General features: G+C 32.7%; 1 protein-coding gene across 1 annotated transcript in view; it reads left to right on the top strand.

The window, feature by feature from the left end:
• The first annotated feature begins 2,390 nt into the window (after positions 1-2,390).
• Positions 2,391-18,073, top strand: part of LOC118201211 (sugar phosphate exchanger 3-like) — a 69,919-nt gene continuing 54,236 nt past the window's right edge. The window contains exons 1-2 of the mRNA XM_035373270.2: positions 2,391-2,675; positions 8,100-8,205. Of these exons, the coding sequence (XP_035229161.1) occupies positions 2,536-2,675; positions 8,100-8,205 (246 nt within the window). The 5' untranslated portion in view covers positions 2,391-2,535. The remainder of the gene's footprint in view (positions 2,676-8,099; positions 8,206-18,073) is intronic.

Below are 18,073 nucleotides of genomic sequence, written 5' to 3'. Positions count from 1 at the left end.
TAGACAGAGGATTTTTGTGTAGAAAATTTAGACATGAAATAAGTTAAAAGCAATTAAATCAACTATTAAACGAATAATTAATCATATAATGCTGGTTATTAACAATTCTGTATGCCTGTTTATTTTTTTATGGAAATACTTAGAAAGTACAAATTTTCAGGACAAAAGTACTTTGAAATATTAGTACAAACACATTAATAAATTTAATTGAAAAAATTATGAGGTGTAATTTAAAAGACAGAAATAATTTAATGTAAGTGATTTAGATTTAAAAATTTGCACACACAAATGATTTATCAGATTTTATAAGGTTTTATTTCATAAATAACTTTGATTTTGAAATGTGGCATTTGAACCTATAAATATGTGTGCATACTGAAAAAGTGATGAATATATAAGAATATTATAATTTTCAGTAAATTTTCTTATTGAATAATAAATTCTAACAGTCCTATACTATAAGATTAGAGTCTAAATTTGAATAAAAATTCTTCTGTTAAATAAAAGAATTTAAGTAATTTCTGTAGCCTTTTTGTCAATACATTAAAGATTTTTTAACTAATCACACGTCCTCGCTTGCAATTAGAACCATCATTAAATCCCTATTTTATCTAAACATTTCCTGAACATTATCATGTATATAAATTGACCTCTCTTTGTAACTGATAATTATTACTTGCAATTTATTCTCTTGCTGGTGAACTATTAACAACCCTTTCTATTGCAGAGTTAAGGTTAACAACCTTCGCTCTTGCTACCGCCTGCCTTACGGAAATCGGCGTAAAATGCTGGTACCTGGGCTGATTGTGCGCATACGCGAACGTAGGTGGTGTGAATAGCCTGTTAGCTATTCGCCCCGTTGGTGCGATTAGCCACTGCGGGAATCTCCCCTTTCTTCGTTCCGAGAGGGAAGGGAAATTTTTTCATCCTTCTTAAAGTGCAAAGTTCTTTCTTTCTTCTGGTCATTATCTGTGTTTTCTTTTTCCTATTTCTATACTTCTCACATCACTTGTATTTGAGAAACATTATTTCAGCACAGATTGCAGGCAATTCTTCTTAATTTCCTTTACATGTATAAGTTTCGTGTTGCGCGGCACACTTTAGCCATGTTGTTGCGTTGAAACATTTTTCTTTGGTGTGACTGTGCTGCTGAAACGTGTGGCATTGGGTACAGCCCAGTTTGCGTCTGGAAGGTTCGACGAAAACGTCGAGATCTCGAAGCGTTTTAACCTTATAAATCCACTTTCCATCTTCGTTTCGGGTCACTTCCGCAAGTAACATTGGGAGTGGAACAGGAGCATCTTCATTATAGCTATGAAGCTGTTGGATTTTTAAAAAAGGAATTTCCAGATCCGAAAGTTCTTAATTAGTTCTTTATTTCAGTTACGTGGGAGCTTTTCACGACTACCTTAAACGGCTTATCCGAGTTCCATTAAAGGTATGAAATGGAAGCAATTTCACTTTATTGGAAGATTTTTCATAACTTTACGATAGTCGTCTGACTTAAATACTCTAATTTTTAAAGAATATTCTTTCACTTTTCCTCTGATTTTCCCGGCACCTTTTGCTTTCAATAGATATTTCATGCTCTCCCAGTCCAGATTAAAATTTGAAATGATGACTGGTGGCCAGAGGTTCTTCTTCCTAGTGACTTGTACACTTTCTTCAGAATCATTAATTTCTTTTTCCATATTATCGTCCGGAATTGAATTTTTAAATCTGTTACTTTGAAGGTTTTCCTCATAGAATGTTTACGCTTCTTAATAATGCGGGGTTTTTTGAAACCCTCAGCATCGATCTGCGCTGTGTGCCTGATCTTACGTTTAAAAGTGCTGGTACTTTTCGTAGTGATGGGAGCATTTATACCATTTAGTTGCATTTGTAGCGATGGGTACATTAGTAGCAAATGTAGCATTTTGAAAAGTAGCGACTATACTTTCTTTTTTAGCCTTGAGATGATTGTATCTTTCCAAAGAGTGGAAATCCGGAATTTTCAAGATTTAACGATTCATCACCAATGGCGTTTGATAGCGCAAAAATAGTTCCCCAGAAGGAAAGTTAAGAAACGTTAGTTGATTGCACAAGCGTACGAAATCAAAATAATAAACCGGTAAAGCATGTTTGTCGGCATTAAGGTGTGAAAGTTTTAGTCCAAATACAACCAAATCCCCCCCCCCCAAATAATTTTGTTTACCGAAATAATTTGGTGTCATGGTCATTAAACTAATTTTATACAGTTCTTTATTCTTTCTAGGCATGCTTTCTACATTCTTCGTAGTGTCAAGGCGTTTTTGTGAATTGATCCATTGTTACGGGATTTAACTGTATTTTGATGAGCTCTTTTTATAGAGGAAAATGGCAACTCTTATGTAAGCGTGTTTCATTTGTTTTCGATTACTGAGTGAAAAAACTTTCTTGGGGAAAGAGCCCAACAATGCTGCAATCAGCGGCAGTGGATAGTGAATGAAACTGTTTGCGTTCGTGGTCACGTTTGTTTAGATTTTATTCTGAAACTAAAAGGTTCTAGAGATTTTAATGGCTACTCGCCGTTCGACGACTTGTTATGAAGATGATACACTTTCCGAAAGTGAAGATGTTATTAAAAAATCCATTACTATAAAAGTTTCTATGTGCTCCAAATATCATATTTTAGCTTTCATATTAACTTTCTTCAGGTGCGTGACTTCAGATGTGTTTTGTATTTTACATGCTGTTCGCAGCCGGTATCCTACAATTCAGTGAATAAATTAATTTGATGTAAACTTAATAATAATAAGTATAATTATCTATTTTTTTAAAGTTATTTCCTTTGTTTTAGTTTCTGTTACTGAATTCTGTGATATGTGTAAATTAAAATGTTTTCAGTAGTTTTCTATTGGAATAATTGCTTAAAAGAACCTTAGCTAAAAAAAAAATTATGTTTGCTTTAGTATTTTCCGGGGGGAGGGGGTGAACGTAAAATATTAAAAATGCGTATCTTAATGCCAAGAAAAGAAGCTTTTATATAATTTTTCACCACAGCTAGTAGTCTTCTATGGCCGATTATAATCTTTAAAAGTTTAACTTGAAAAATAATTAAACGCGGTGATACATATAAAAATGCAATTTAAAAACAAAACATTATTTTTTAGAGCTATTTTACTATCCTAAGTATTTACAATGTTTTGACTTTGGATATATTGTATTTTAATGCGTTTTTGAATCAAAAATATACTCTAGTTTGATATATATATTTTTAAATGACTACAGTGGCTCCCAAAAGTGTTCGTACACATTCAGAATTTGTAGAAAAAGGCTCTGTAGCCTGGAATTGAATTCAAATATAATGCTCAATATTTTTTTATATCATCTCCATGCAATTTTGAATAAAACTAAAGGCTTTTTTTAATACTGGCTTATTTTCTTTTTCTGAAATTGAAAAATCTAAAAAGGTATAGATCAAACTCGCCAGAAAAGTGATCGTACACCGAAACATTTTCGCAAAATTTCATAAATAAAGTTATCATCTGCCACTTTTTTTTAGTTTTTGCATCTTGATGATGTATAAAAATTCTGTTGGCTTTATTCTTTCCTTCCTTATTTTGTGTTATTTAATATTTAAAACTGGGTCAGTCATAAAGAAACAACATCTTTCTGAAATTCATCATTTTTCATAATAAAGCTGGAAAATCCATCCAGGATATCACTAAATTAATAAATTTATCCCTTTTTGGCTCAGTATGTGATAAAATACTCTAAAGAAGAAAATCAGATCGAAAATGAAATAAGATGTCACCAATAGTGTATAGCAGATGGTAGCTAAGATTTATGATGATAGCTGTGAATTTGAAAGTCTTCAGATATTGCAAACAAAATGCAAAATTTTCCATTTAATGGAATTTGGGAAGAAATGTGGTAATAAATAAAGATGATATAACAAAACTTTTTATTGTGATGACAATGCTCCAATCATTAATCAATAAATGAACATCAGAATCTGTAGTATGGCTCTAAATTAAGAAAGTAGTGCTATTGATAGTGAAGAAAGTGACAGGTTGTTATGAAAGAAAAGCCTTTGATTGACAATTTAGTGGGAATTCTCAACATGGCAATTACAGGGCCTTGAACACTGGAACTTTGTAATTGAACAAAAAATTATATGTATCTCTAGAATTAAAGAGAAAGAATTAGGATAAAGAAAGCAGATTAAACAATTTACATTGAAAAAAATTTTAATAAAAGAAACAAATATTGAGCCATTATTATTATTATTTTATAAATTTTGATTCGCTTCATTTCATGCTTTGTTATTTATGTTTTTAATTTCTGGATGTAATTTTACCTGATGATCTAATATCTAGAAAAATCCCAAATCTGGATTCATCAAAGCTCCGATGAGTCTGGATCTCGGACTTCATACTGTATTTTGGTGACGTGGTGATTGTTTAGAGGGTTGAGCACATAATCAGAAAGTATCAAAATTTATTCTAATCATTTTACCTTAAATGCTTATTAAAGTAATTGCCAACTTACAGACCTGATAGCATCAGTCTACTGATAATTGTAAATTTTTGAAAATAATCTGTATTTCTCTAGTAGTAGCAGCACTGAAATAAAATTTGGTAGTGAGACTGACAGTGGTGGTGGAGTGAATGAGTATCTCATATGTAAGTCTGTTCAAATGTTCCTTCTTAAAAGAAATTAAGACAGTGTCATCATCTGTGATGGTCAAATGAAAGGCCTGTCTTGGCTGACAGTTTTCTAATACAATTTTCAACTTATGCACCTTCATGCTAAAATGTGCTGATATCACATTGTGCTAAAACTGTACTTGAGATCAGATAGTCTTTGAACATTCTGTAGCAGTTCTAGCAAAATCTCTTCTAAAATCTTTCAAATCATTTGCATTAAGTTTGGAAAGAGATAAAAGTACAGTCAAAATCTCGTAATGCTGGTCCATATTTTGACAGAGCTTCATCATGCTGATCAGTGTGTGGATTTACTAGCCCAAACATGAGAATTGTGCACATTGAATAGTCTGTCCAAGCATTTCTCAAAATTTTTTCAATTGGGAATCACGGTTGATCTTTACAATATGGTAACTGGTAGTTTGGCGACATTTTGGAGGCGATAAAGGTTACTACCTGGCACTTTGGTAATAATGTGAGCAGTACTCAGTTCCGATTACGCATTATTTTGTGTGAGGGAAATGAGAGATCATGGGATATGTCATGTGATATTAATCGGACGAATTCTTTAATCGGAATACGGTTCTTTAATCGGAAAAGGGGGGAAATCGGGAAATAACCTGGAAATTTTGTATTTGGCTTTATTCTGTGTTGTGTGAAACAGTGTTCGTGAATTTTTGGATCCCATGGCCGTAACTAAAGTGAATTCCAAATGGGTATTTATGTATGTATTAATTTAATGTATGTGCTCATTTATATTTTAAGTAGTGTTTTTGAATTTAATTATATTTAATTAAATGATAGTTATTTTGTGAATTTTATGTTTGTAGGAATTTGGTATACGTTTTAGTTGAAGTAAACGTGCATGGAAATTATTTAAATATCTGACACTAAGTATTTGTAATGGTTGCGGTATGAATTCGTTGGTGACGTGTATAATGTAATAGATGATTTAGAGGTAAAAGTTTTTGGATATTTTATTTATTTTATATGTGGAAATGTTCATATTTGGAAAGGGTAAATAAGTTTTCGCGATCGGGTAATTTCATATATGTTCTTTTTACCGGGTTTAAAGATTGAGAGAATTGTCATGTATTTTTGTGAAATTTTTCTAATTTATGAGAAAAAAGCAGTGTACATGGATATAGTGAAGAGTGTGCGCAATGCCATTTTTGTGCAATTCTGGGATGTTTTTTTAAGTAAAAATAAGTCGGCGTGTACATGGTTTATGTGTATGTGTTATTTTGAAAAACGCGTAAGGAGTATGGTATTGTGCACTTTTTCCCAATTTTGCAGTGAATATTTGTCATGATTAAGCAGTTTTGTTAGATAAAATTTGTAGCATAAGTGTAATTCGGCTAGTAGATTGTTGGAAGAAGTGTTCAGTAGATAAAAAGAAAAGAAATATGTTTTTACTTCGTGAACACGAAATGGCGGCGGGAAAAAAAGTAGAGGGTTGCTGTAGGAGAGTTGGTCGCCAAATTTTTGCCAAAAAACGCCAAGTTACCATAATGTAAAGATCAACCATAATCACTTATATAAATTAGAGTGTTAGTTAGCAACTCAGTACAGAACAGGATCTGTTTTCTTGGCAGTCATAAATAATTTCATCACTGGAAAAATCTACAATGTAACTGATGGAGTTTCCAGAAATTTTTATATGTAAAAGGATACCGAAATGTGCTGTCTAGTGTCTTACCCCTTTAGTCTTGACAATTTGTAGTACTGTGAACAAATGTGGTATTTGATTAGCTCTACTGCCCTTTCATTGTTCTACAAATTAAAAAATACTATTGTATAACCACTGATTTATGTTGTCTGCATGACAAAAATGTAAGGACATTTCACACAGTATTGAATATTGTTAGTTGTATCTTGTCTTATTCTCATGTTATTTGGATTGCTGAATGATATGACTCTATTATTCTCTTTATATATAAAATTTGGATATATTTTAACATCTAGATTATGGCTATTTTTATAGTATATATGTGCACAAGACAAATTTTGATATAATTTAAAAACCGAAAAGATTGAATTATTTATTACTTTTAAAAGACTTACTTTAAAGAGAGATTAAAGACTACTAGAGGCACCTTGCATCTTATTATTGTTTGGTTACTGGTTAAGTTCATGTAATGGTAAAACAGTTGAGGTTGATTCTAGGTTCTGATGTAATTAAGTTGTCAAATTACTGTTAGAAGTAAAATGTCTCTCTCTCTCTTTTTTTTTTTTTTTTTTAATTTGATATATGCATTTGACTGCTTTTGAATATTGTCTTTTTAAAATGCTAAAGTATTTATGTACTAAGTATAAAAGAAGGTATTTTCTAATTATCTTGCAACCACAAGAAAAGTCGGCAACTCATTGGCAAATTTATGAATCAGTGAAAATCATTTCTTTGGTTATCTTTCCAGCTCATAGGTACTATTCTGCTTATAAATAATAATAATAGCATTTTTATAAAAAACAGACATTTTATGAAGGAAAAAAAAGTTGGTCAGCTGATGTATGCATTTTTTACTGTTTGGAGAAATTATGATTAAGCATTTAATCCACATGTTTTCATGTGTGTGTGATATGTTCACATGTAGGTTGGCTTTAAACTGGGAGTGCAGATAATCGGAAAGTACCAAAAGGGGTAAAAAGTACTAATTTAAAGAAAATGTATTAAGAACTAACAAAGAAAGAGAAAACAGGTTTATCTGTTATTTAGTTACTTACATATCATCCCGTCAACCATCACAGATGTGATTCTACTGCTCTTAACTCATGCCCCTTTTTGATTGGGTATTTTCTTGTCACAATTTGGCCCACCAGCGGCCGAGCGGTAAAGTCACTGAACACTGGTAGTTTGGTCTGAGGTTCAAATCCCGCGAACGGACTTGCTGCATGGGCGTTTTCGTGGTTTTCCCCATGTGTAATGTGTATACGAGCCAGTTTCCCTTAGAAAGTCCTCCATAAAGGCATCCCTCCCCTTAGACAAATAGCCCTCGAGGCTTTGCCATAATCACACACACTCTTCTCACAATTTTTCAAATTACATTGCCATTGTTTATTTGTTTTCAAATAAAGTGTCATATTGTGTCCATTAATACACACTTTTTTATGATAGAATCCCATAACTTCGAAAATAATCCACTGCTTCCTGTTCTGTAGAAGGCATGTTCCAAAGTTTAATAATTTTTTTCAAAGTACAGGAAAAAAGTACCACAATAGTTTATGTCCTTGTTCATAAAAACAAAAGGTGGAGTTACATCAAGCAAAAGCGCAGATGTTACGAGTGTTGCAACATAGTGCTTATCTGTAATTCGTGCTGAATTGCATAGCTTGGCAAGAGTTTCCTGGTTAACAGGATAATTCGTTAAGTGAAGTTATTTATGCTATGTACATAGTCTAATAGAACTGACATTTATATCTTGTCTTTTCTAGCTATGCTTTGTTTCATGCTACAAGGAAGACATTTAGCAATGTAAAGGTTACCATATCAGAAACATGGACTCCTCAAAACCTTTCTCTGCCTGACATCTTTGATGAGGTGAGCATAAAACAAGTATTTCTTGTATTATCTAAAAATGTGAAAATTGTATTCATGAATAAAAGCTGAAAGGTATTTTTTTTAGCTATTCATTTTTAATTATGTAAAATTTCAGACTGAAAGGCTATTGAAAAGAAATTGTTGTACCAGTTTTGTTTATATGTGTTTAGTTTAAGCAAATAAGTGTATTGGATAAAAAAAATATGTATATGTCTGAGAAATATGTGTATGTCTGAGGTAGAGGAGAGATATATTACTGGGTATTTTTTATTTGTATTTATTTTCATACGTTAATTTATAAGAAAGAACAGTTGGCAATTTTTTCTATTAATGGGTTGCCATATAGCACCAAACATCAAAATAAAAAAAATAAAAATCGGTACCATTCGGTTTCGAGGGCCGTAAAAAATCACCAAACTGTTGTTGATGACAATGCTGCCAAAAATAATTGCGGCAAGAAAAGAAGTATAATAGTAAATAACTATCTAAGATTGATGTTTTAATTTAGATTAAAGGTTAATTTCATATACTTTTTTATTATTATAATTTATATGAAAAAGGCTAAACATGACTGAATGAAAGCATAAGATTAAATAGCTATTTCAGATCATTATTATAATTTATATAAAAATTGCTAAACATAACTGAATGGATGCCTGCATCGCTATTTCGCTACCGACTTATCGCTAAAGCATAATTTCATCTAGTTGGTTGTTCAAACGTAATTTTCTATAATGAATGATGCCTTTTCGTTGAAAATATCCTCGGTAAAGTGCAGAATCGCTCACGTATTTGTTTGCCTCTTTTTACAAGGGTAAAAACAATTGGATTTTTATCAATTTTATTTTATTTTTTAAATGAAAATAGGTCGATGTGTACATAGATAAAGTCCCATTTTTCTGCAATTCTGGGATTTTTTTATTATTTTTTTTTAGTGAAAATAGGTCGATGTGCACATGGATACCAAGTATGTGTAATTCTTAAAAACGCGTCAAGCAGTGAGTGATTCTGCACTTTACCCAAAATTCTATTGCCGACTTTTCATCATGGGCAATTCCCAAATTGTTAAATCCATAGGATATCAAAAAAGATTTAAAAACTAAACTAGTATGCAATGGGGTCTTAAGAAATATAGAACTATATAAACTTACGCTATCTGAAATCAACATGTACGCTAGATTTGGCGTGCTGTTAAATGGGCGCATTTGCTAGATTTGGCACTTTTGCGCATGCATTTTCGCTGCAATTTTTTAACGACCCTCAAAACCGAATAATACCAAAAAATCAAACTAGTTGGTTCAAAATCTCTAGATTGCAGCAACTGTAACAATTTGTACGATCTAGATACTTAAAGCTTTGTAGAAAAATGACTGTTTTATTAAATCCAGAATAAACACTAAAGAAGTTTTTACCTGATTAAATTTCAGATTACACAAAAGGTACAGAAGTGGTAATTTCAATTTGAAAAAAAATTACGGAACCACTCTGATATGCGCCCTCAAGTCGCCAAATTTCTCGCCAAATATTTCTGGCGAGAAACTTTACGCTGCGATATTACTATCTAAATTTTTTGTCTACATTTCAAACTTTTAGCCTAAAATGTCTCCAAAAACGCGGTTTTCGCACATGCAAAAACTACGTTTTGAACACACAATTTAGCTAAAAATCCGAAACAAAAACAAAAAATTTAGATAGCAAAAACGTAAAGTTTCTAACCAAAAATATTTGACAAGAATCCATTACAAACTACGCACACCTTGTTTTAATAAATTAACACAACAACAATAAATTTCAAAGAATACCATGTACACAGCATCCTGTTTAAACTTAAAAAAAATTCTACGAATTACACAATTTAGGCAAGGAAGGAATCTACGATCTACGCACTCCTCGCTTTAATAAAATAACGTAACAACAATAAATTTCAAATAATACCATGTACACAGCGTTCTGTTTCAACTTTAAAAAACATCTACGAATTGCACAGTCTAGACACTAAACAACAAAATAAACTAAAATAAATTTCAAACAATTTAAAAAAACAACCATAACGACAGAAATTCATACTAAAGAACCAATGAACATAACATTCTACAAAATAAGAACAAGGATAAAATAAAATGCACTTACCATGAATTAATGCGTTTTCGAATAGCAGAAATATAAATTTCATACTGCCTTTAACATGCCGCCACGTAATCACTATCGTATTTACATGACACACTATTCAGAAAATTTATACTATGGTTCACAAATAAATAAAATCACAAATCCCTACTTCTATCATGCACTGCCATTAAAAATAATCTCCCAGACCCTCTTTCCACACTTCCAGATACCCTCAACAGGATAGCCACAATGATATTTCCTTTTGCCGAACTTCAATTCAACAGCTACCATTTTATCTTTCCCTCCAATCTTCTCAGACACAGAGGCAAATCAACGAGCTCCAGCAAAAAATTTTTCAACGTCAACAGGGTTGCCATAGAACACGCAATCACGCCAAAAACCAGCGCAGAACACATATTGCCACATTTGGTGAAATTAGGGCGTATATTAGAGTTGTACCAAAATTACTGTGGTTTCCGGAAGAAACACCGCGGCGTTTACGTGTTTAAAACTTAAATTTTCAGGGGGTGTGGCATTTCTACCCATGCGGCGCTTAGGTGCATTAAAAAAATATTTCCTATGATGTCATTATGCATAGTTTGAATGACCTTGTTATTGTACATAGTTTGGATGGCCTTGTCATTGTACATAGATTGATGCTGTTCCCACACAAAAGACCACTCAGTTGCTTTCTGTGAACTTTATTTTGTTTACATTCTTTCCCTTAAACGGACCTACATGCCTTATTTACCCTAAACGCAATCTCATAACAATAACATTCTTCCCTCTTTCAAATCAGCTTTCTCCAGTTTGAATAGTCTTTCTTCTCTGCCATTCGATGAATCTTCTAAGACGCATCCTCTCCCCACCCCTGCCTTTTTCATTGTAAATCTGCAATTTTTTTCAACGGCGGCCATCTGCATTGCAATAACGAATTCTGACGTATTTCCTCTTCAGCATGAATCTATTTTTCTTGGCATTCTGCCAGATACAGATCACATCAGTTTGAGTACAAGTACTTGTTGGATAGTTTTTAAGTAAGAAGGGAGCGGAAAAACTTTGAAAATGGCACCTAAATGGCACAGAAGCTATACTGATGGTTTTAAGCCTAATGTAATTTCATGTGCTGAACTAATTGGAAATAGAGCAGCAGCTCGAGAGTTTGAAATGGACGAGAGATGCATTCGACATTGGAGAACTTTTCAGTTCTCTTTTCAGTTTCAGAAGAACTTAAAAATATGCCACAACAGAAAAGAGCCAAAAGAAGTAGTACTGTAAGGTGGCCAAATCTAGAGGACGACCTTGGAAACTGGATAAAGGAGCAAAGAGGGAAGGGAATGGCAATTTTGACTGTAAAAATTCGCTTGCAAGTAAAATTTATGGCAAAACAAATAAACATAAATGATTTCAAAGGAGGGTTTTGCTGGTGTAGTAGATTTATGAAAAGAAAAAATATTTATGTGCATACTAGAACAACAGTCGGGCAACAATTACCAACAGACTGGCAAGATAAAAAGGTATCTTTTCTAAAATATGTGACATATATTATTGACCAAAAAAAAACTTCTTCTATTCCAGATAATAAATATGGATGAAATGCCATTAGCTTTCGATTCTCATTCAAACAGAACTGTTGATGAAACTACAGAACTGTTGCCACTTTGGACATAAACTGTATCTGTGCTTACGATGGGGCATGAAAGAACGTCATTTACATGTGTGTTAGCTTGTGCCGCAAATAGTGACAAGCTAAAGCCGATGATCATTTTTAAAAGAAAAACTATTCCGAAGGGAGATTTTTCTAATGACGTAATTATTTAGGCAAACGAGAATGGATGGATGTTTGGCTTCCTGTCCAGGGATTGCACTGCCCAGGACATGCAGTCCTTGGAAAGGGAGCAGTGTTACGGATTTTGTATTTAGTTGGCTATTTTTATTAGAATTGTAATTAAATTTATTTCATTTCCCTGTGCATTGCAGCACGTGATGAATTATAAGCACGCACAAGAGAAAACTACGCCAGAAAAGTAAAAATACAAGAGCATGTGCATTTCAGATTTAATAAAAGTTTATCTCTGTAATTGATATTTAATTTGAATAAATTTAGTTGACTACAGTGTTAACTGTAACCGTAATTCTACGCATTTTGCTTTCCAAGTATTGTTAGAGCTGTCTTGTGCGGCCGATTTAAAAAGCTATAAAAGTCAGAGAGAGAAAATCTCAGCTCTGTTGTTTTAGTGAGTTGTTGTATACTTAGCTGCTGTAATTTTGAGATCAGATTAGCTTTCTCTTCACTTCGGATTGTGTTCTATTTAACATTTTAGTAGTTTAAAATATAACTACTATGTGATATTATATGAATATCTGTGAAGAAAAATTTCAGCATTTTGTTTTATTTCTTGTGATAAGAATAAATTTTAATTACATAACACACGCCGATATGCTACATAAACACCATCTTTGTTTACACTGCTACAGAGGTATTCTCATTGGCTGCTGAACTCGTTCCAAGTCATCATTGTAAGAATTTTCACTTACCTAAAGCACTTCTGTAGATTTGCAAAAGCTTTGCATTCAGTCCCTTGAACTCAGGCTATAGAGAAAATGCTGCAAGTAATGCACAGGGATTGTCATTTGTTACATCATATCCTTTCTTACAAGTACTGAAATCTATATTGCTATGAAAGCTAGTCAGGTCTTCAGTAATCTTTTTATGTAATGGCATAGACAGTCCATTAATGGGTTCTTTTGGTATCCTAAACACACACACACACACACAAAAAAAGAGATTGTCTTTTTTATTTGTTTGCAAGTTTCTGATATACTTAGATCACATATTTCCAATGTTTTACTTATTGTTTCCTGTTGATTTCCTAGACAGACAAAACAATATTGAAGTAACTTTTCGTTGCTTCCTAATTCTGAAGTAGTCAATTTCAATCCATTTTAAATTCACAGATTCATGGAATGATTGTTATTGTTGTGTTTTGTTCTTTTGGCCGAGACAAAGAAGAAATAATTTTTTATCCTGCTTTCAACATCAGCAACTGATCTGTTAATTGTGAACTTAATTGTTTTATCTAAGATATTATTAGTGCAATTATCTTTTAGTAAATATGGGTTTATACTTTGCAGCAACTTATATGTGGAATATATTTTTCTAAAATGCACATTGCCATTGTCCATTCAATAAGAAGACTGTAAAGTATATTTTAAATTTTCTAACAGTTATTTTAAGCTTATGCCACTTTCCTATCTCTTCTAACTTCAACTTACAATTCCTTACCAGAATGAGTTTTTAGAATCGAGTTAAATGCAAATGAGAAGTAGAGTAGTATTTAAGTCAAGTTCCACTAACTTTTCAAGAGAGAGTTAGGATTCCTGAATAGCGCACATTTGCCTTTTGGCTGTATCTCTCTGTTACTATGCTCGGCCGTATTACATGTCTTTTGATAGCTCCGCTGGTTAATTTAATATTATGGGCCAACTAGTTTAGAATTTTGTTAGATTTGGCTAAATCTCTTTAGCTAGTCATTAGTTAGTTTTTATTTCTTACATTTTGAGTTTAAGCCCAAGTGGAAGCTTTGCCGGACGTCCTGAGAAAGGGGCCGACTGTATATCTTTATTTGGAGCAAATAAAGTGCAATTAACCCTTTTTGAGTTTCTGTTTCTGCTTTTGGACTTAAGTGATTATTCGCTTAGCAGTTCACTGGGTTCCTCGACATTACATTTAACAAGATAAAAGTGAGGAACCCTACAAGAAATATAATTCACATCCAAGTTTTCTAAGCACTGTAACACAAAACCAGTATAGCCATAGACATTTCCTCAACACTTTTAAGAAAATCTAGTTTATTCTGCATTTCTTTTAAAGGCTTGAAATGCAGAATATAAACTCTAAATATTTTTTAATTCCTTCTGTTTGATGCAGTGATGAGTTATGGAAAAAGATTTGAACATTCTGTACACTTTAGTGCATATATAATGGAAGCTTGGAAGCAAGCAGGAAATCACTGAAAATATAGGATACAAGTTTATTTCTGCAGTTGAGACTGCAGAATGAAGTTGTTGTTTCTGCAGTCAGATTTTTTCATATTTATTAAGACAGGTCTGACCTTAAATCATAACATTTGGTACTTTCTGATTGCCCCCACTCCTACCAAAAATTAACGAAAAAGTATTGATGAAGCAGCATATCATATTGCTATGAAGGATTTGTGTGGCAACATATTGATCTCACCAAGAAGTCTTTATGTGTGTCTGAGTTTACACGGATTTGAACTTTTGAAATTTAACAGTTATTTTTCTGATTAAAATTTCTTTTCACATTGAATTCCTTTATCTTTGCTGTAGTGATTCCTAATGGAACTGTGGGGTTTCCTAGCTGATGAAAGATAGTATAGTGTGGCCTTGGCTACTAATGTTCAAAATTAATTTATGATTAGGAACAGCATGAATTATAAACAAATAGCTAAGTTTATTGCTTTTTATTTTCCGGCTATTGAAATGCGACGCTACTAGCATAGCAACATTTTGAAACCAAAACCTAGCAATCATGAATCAGAACTAGTTGCCATTCAGCATAAAGAAATTTAAATATAAATATGAACTACTTATTGCCATTCAACATAAAAGAAATATAAATATGAATATTAACAAAAATATTAAAGTTAATATTATAAAATAATTAAACACATGAACAAATATATGAAATAAAAAATAATTATTTCTCATGTAATAACTGGGCTACTACACTACTCCCCCCACCAGTAACTAAGTTACGTTACAAAGATGGAGAAATAGGTAGTAACTAGTATTGCAGTGTTAACCACTATCAGAATAATTTAGTCAGTCCTTAAATCTAACAGGTAAACGTATCTGCCTGTGCGAGAATGTTTTTGATTCACATCGGAATTTGAGTCTGGTCTCTGCAAGTTACTGTAGTCAGGTTGTATCAACTGGGAATTTTCCTCAGCTAAAATATATGCTGGTTTCAAGCAAACCAGGGATACATTAACACATTTTCCTTTTATGCTAATAGTAAAATATTTGTCCTTGCGATCAATAACGGGAAATGGTCCTTCATAAGAAGGTTCCAGAGGTTTTTTTACCTGATCTATTCGCTGAAACACATGAGAACAATTTTTTAAGTCTATTCAAATGTCTAGTCTGTTCAAATGAATTTTTATGAATTAGTCTAGGTCCAACAACTTCCATCTGTTTCTGGAGGTTATTAGCAAAGGTCTCCGATGCTGTCTGGATACTTGGTTCGCTGAAAAACTCTCCAGGAAATCTGAGACTCTGACCATAAACTACTTGCACAATAGAATAATTTGTGTCTTCTTGAATAGCAGTACGCAAACCCAAAAGTACTGTTGGTAATTTGTCCATCCAAGATATGTTGTTGTGTGCTTTTAATGTTCGATGAAGGCGTTCAGCTTTGCCATTACACGAGGGGTGGTAGGCAGTAGTGTGTTGTAAATTGATGCCACAGATTTTGGATAAAGCTCGTAATGTATCACTTTTAAATTGGGATCCACGATCACTAATGAGTTTACTTGGCGTTCTGAAATGCACAATCCAGTTGCTATAAAAGGCTCTTGCGACATTCTCAGCTGAAATATTTTCTAAAGGAATTGCTTTCATCCAATTTGGAAACCTATCTATGCAAGTAAGACAATAAATATTCCCTTTAGATGGGGGAAGGGGTCCAATGAGATCAATATGGTTGACAGAAAATCGTCCTGGTGGTACTTCAAACTCACCTAATTTTGTTTTGGTATGCCGACTGATTTTAGCTTTTTGGCAAGGAATGCAGGTTCTTGTCCACAACTGTACATCATTTTTTTATGTTAGGCCAAATGAATTTTGATGTCATTAATTTCATAGTCGATTTTATTCCTGGATGTGATAAACCATGAATTCCAATTCGAAGACGTGTTTTCTGAAAGCTTGAGGAATATACGGCCGAATATGTTTAGTTGATGTATCACACCGCAAATATTTACCCGAAGGTATAGAACATTGCTTTAAATTCAAGGAAGTAGTGGTTTGCAAACTCTTCAGTTCTTCATCTTGAGTTTGTTTATCAGCTATTTTATCATAATCTATGGATGAAATTTTGTTAACTGTAGATAATGTATCCACCACAATATTATTCTCACCTTTTACATATTTGATATCAGTCGAAAACTCGGAGATGTATTGAAGTTGGCGAGCCTGTCTAAGTGCTGCTTTGTAAAGTTTTTGACGAAAGGCAAATATTAAGGGCTTGTGATCTGTATAAATTGTAAATACCTTCCTTCTAGATCAGGGATGTCAAACTCATAGGTACACTTGGGCCAAACAAACAAGGTTTAACTTTAGGCGGGCCGCAAAAAAAAAAAAAAAAAAAAAAAAAAAAAAATCAATATTCATAGAAACATAGATTTATTTCGAATAATACAATAATAAACATATATATATATTTATATAGAAAAGAACAAGAAAAATTTAATGTTTACGTCCTGATACTTGACATCTCTTCTCTGCTATTATCTTTCCTATTTCGGGAGAAATTTTGTTTGCAGTGATAACTTTCAACGCTGACCCAAGGTGAGCATCATTAATACGGTTTCTAATAGGAGACGTATTACCTTTCATGACTGAAAATAACTGCTCCCACCGATAAGTGCTACCAAACATGGAAATAATTTCATATGCGAATTTTCGAGTATTTTCAAACCTGGCTGGTAAATATTTGTAAAATTCAGGCACGCCCACTTCAATGAATTTTGCTTTCAAATTTGAGTTGCATTGAATCTCGATCACCTCCATTTGCATATGGCTGGATACTGAGTTAATACTTATTGAGAAAAATCAAAGAAAACAAAAAAAAAAAATTGTCTTCGAGGGAAAACTAAAATCATTAAACCTCGTTTCAAATTCAGTTGTTAAATTTGCAATTTTTTCTGCGTATTTTTGATACGAAGAAGTGTCATCTAAACTTGATTTGTTCATGCTGCACGTCGGTAAGTGCGTCAAATCTTCATTTTTAATTTGTTTTACCCAAAGAACTAGTTGATATTTGAATGCTTTAATTATGTCAAACATGTTCGTAATGATATGATCTTTTCCTTGTAACGATAAATTTAAATCAGTTAAGTGTTTGGTTATATCAACCAAGAAAGATAAATCTTGTATCCATATTGGATCGTAAAACAAACTTACGTCTTGATTTTTCGTTTTTAAAAACTGACATATTTCTTCTTTCAAATCCCAGAATTGTTTGAGAATCTTGGAGCAAGATAACCAACGTACCTTGGTATAGTAGGACAAACCCGAATATTCACTATCTAACTCACGTAAGAAAGCAGTGAATTGACGCTGATTTAAACCTCGAGATCTTATAAAATTTATAACTTTTTTTATATATGACAAAACATTCTCCATATTTATTACTTTCGTGCATAGAACTTCTTGATGTATAATACAATGCATATGATGAATGTTTGAACCGTGAATTTCACTAAGTTTTTTTCTTAGTAATGCTATGAAGCCCTTGTTTTTCCCGGTCATTGATGGAACGCCATCTGTAGCTACAGAATTGAATTTTGCCAAAGGTAGATTGTATTTCTGCAGAAGTCCAAAAACACAAGTAAATATATCTTCTCCTGTGGTAGTACCAGGCATCGATATTAGTTCCAGTAATTCCTCAAAAATGTTAAAATTCTTGTCACAAGAACGAAGAAACATTGCTAATTGAGTTTTGCCACTAATG

Source organism: Stegodyphus dumicola, chromosome X1, assembly GCF_044657685.1.
Source record: "Stegodyphus dumicola isolate Sdum_Otavi_A_Nest chromosome X1, ASM4465768v1".
In the NCBI taxonomy this organism is placed as follows: Eukaryota; Metazoa; Arthropoda; class Arachnida; order Araneae; family Eresidae; genus Stegodyphus; species Stegodyphus dumicola.
This window is presented reverse-complemented; position numbering and strand designations above follow the sequence as displayed.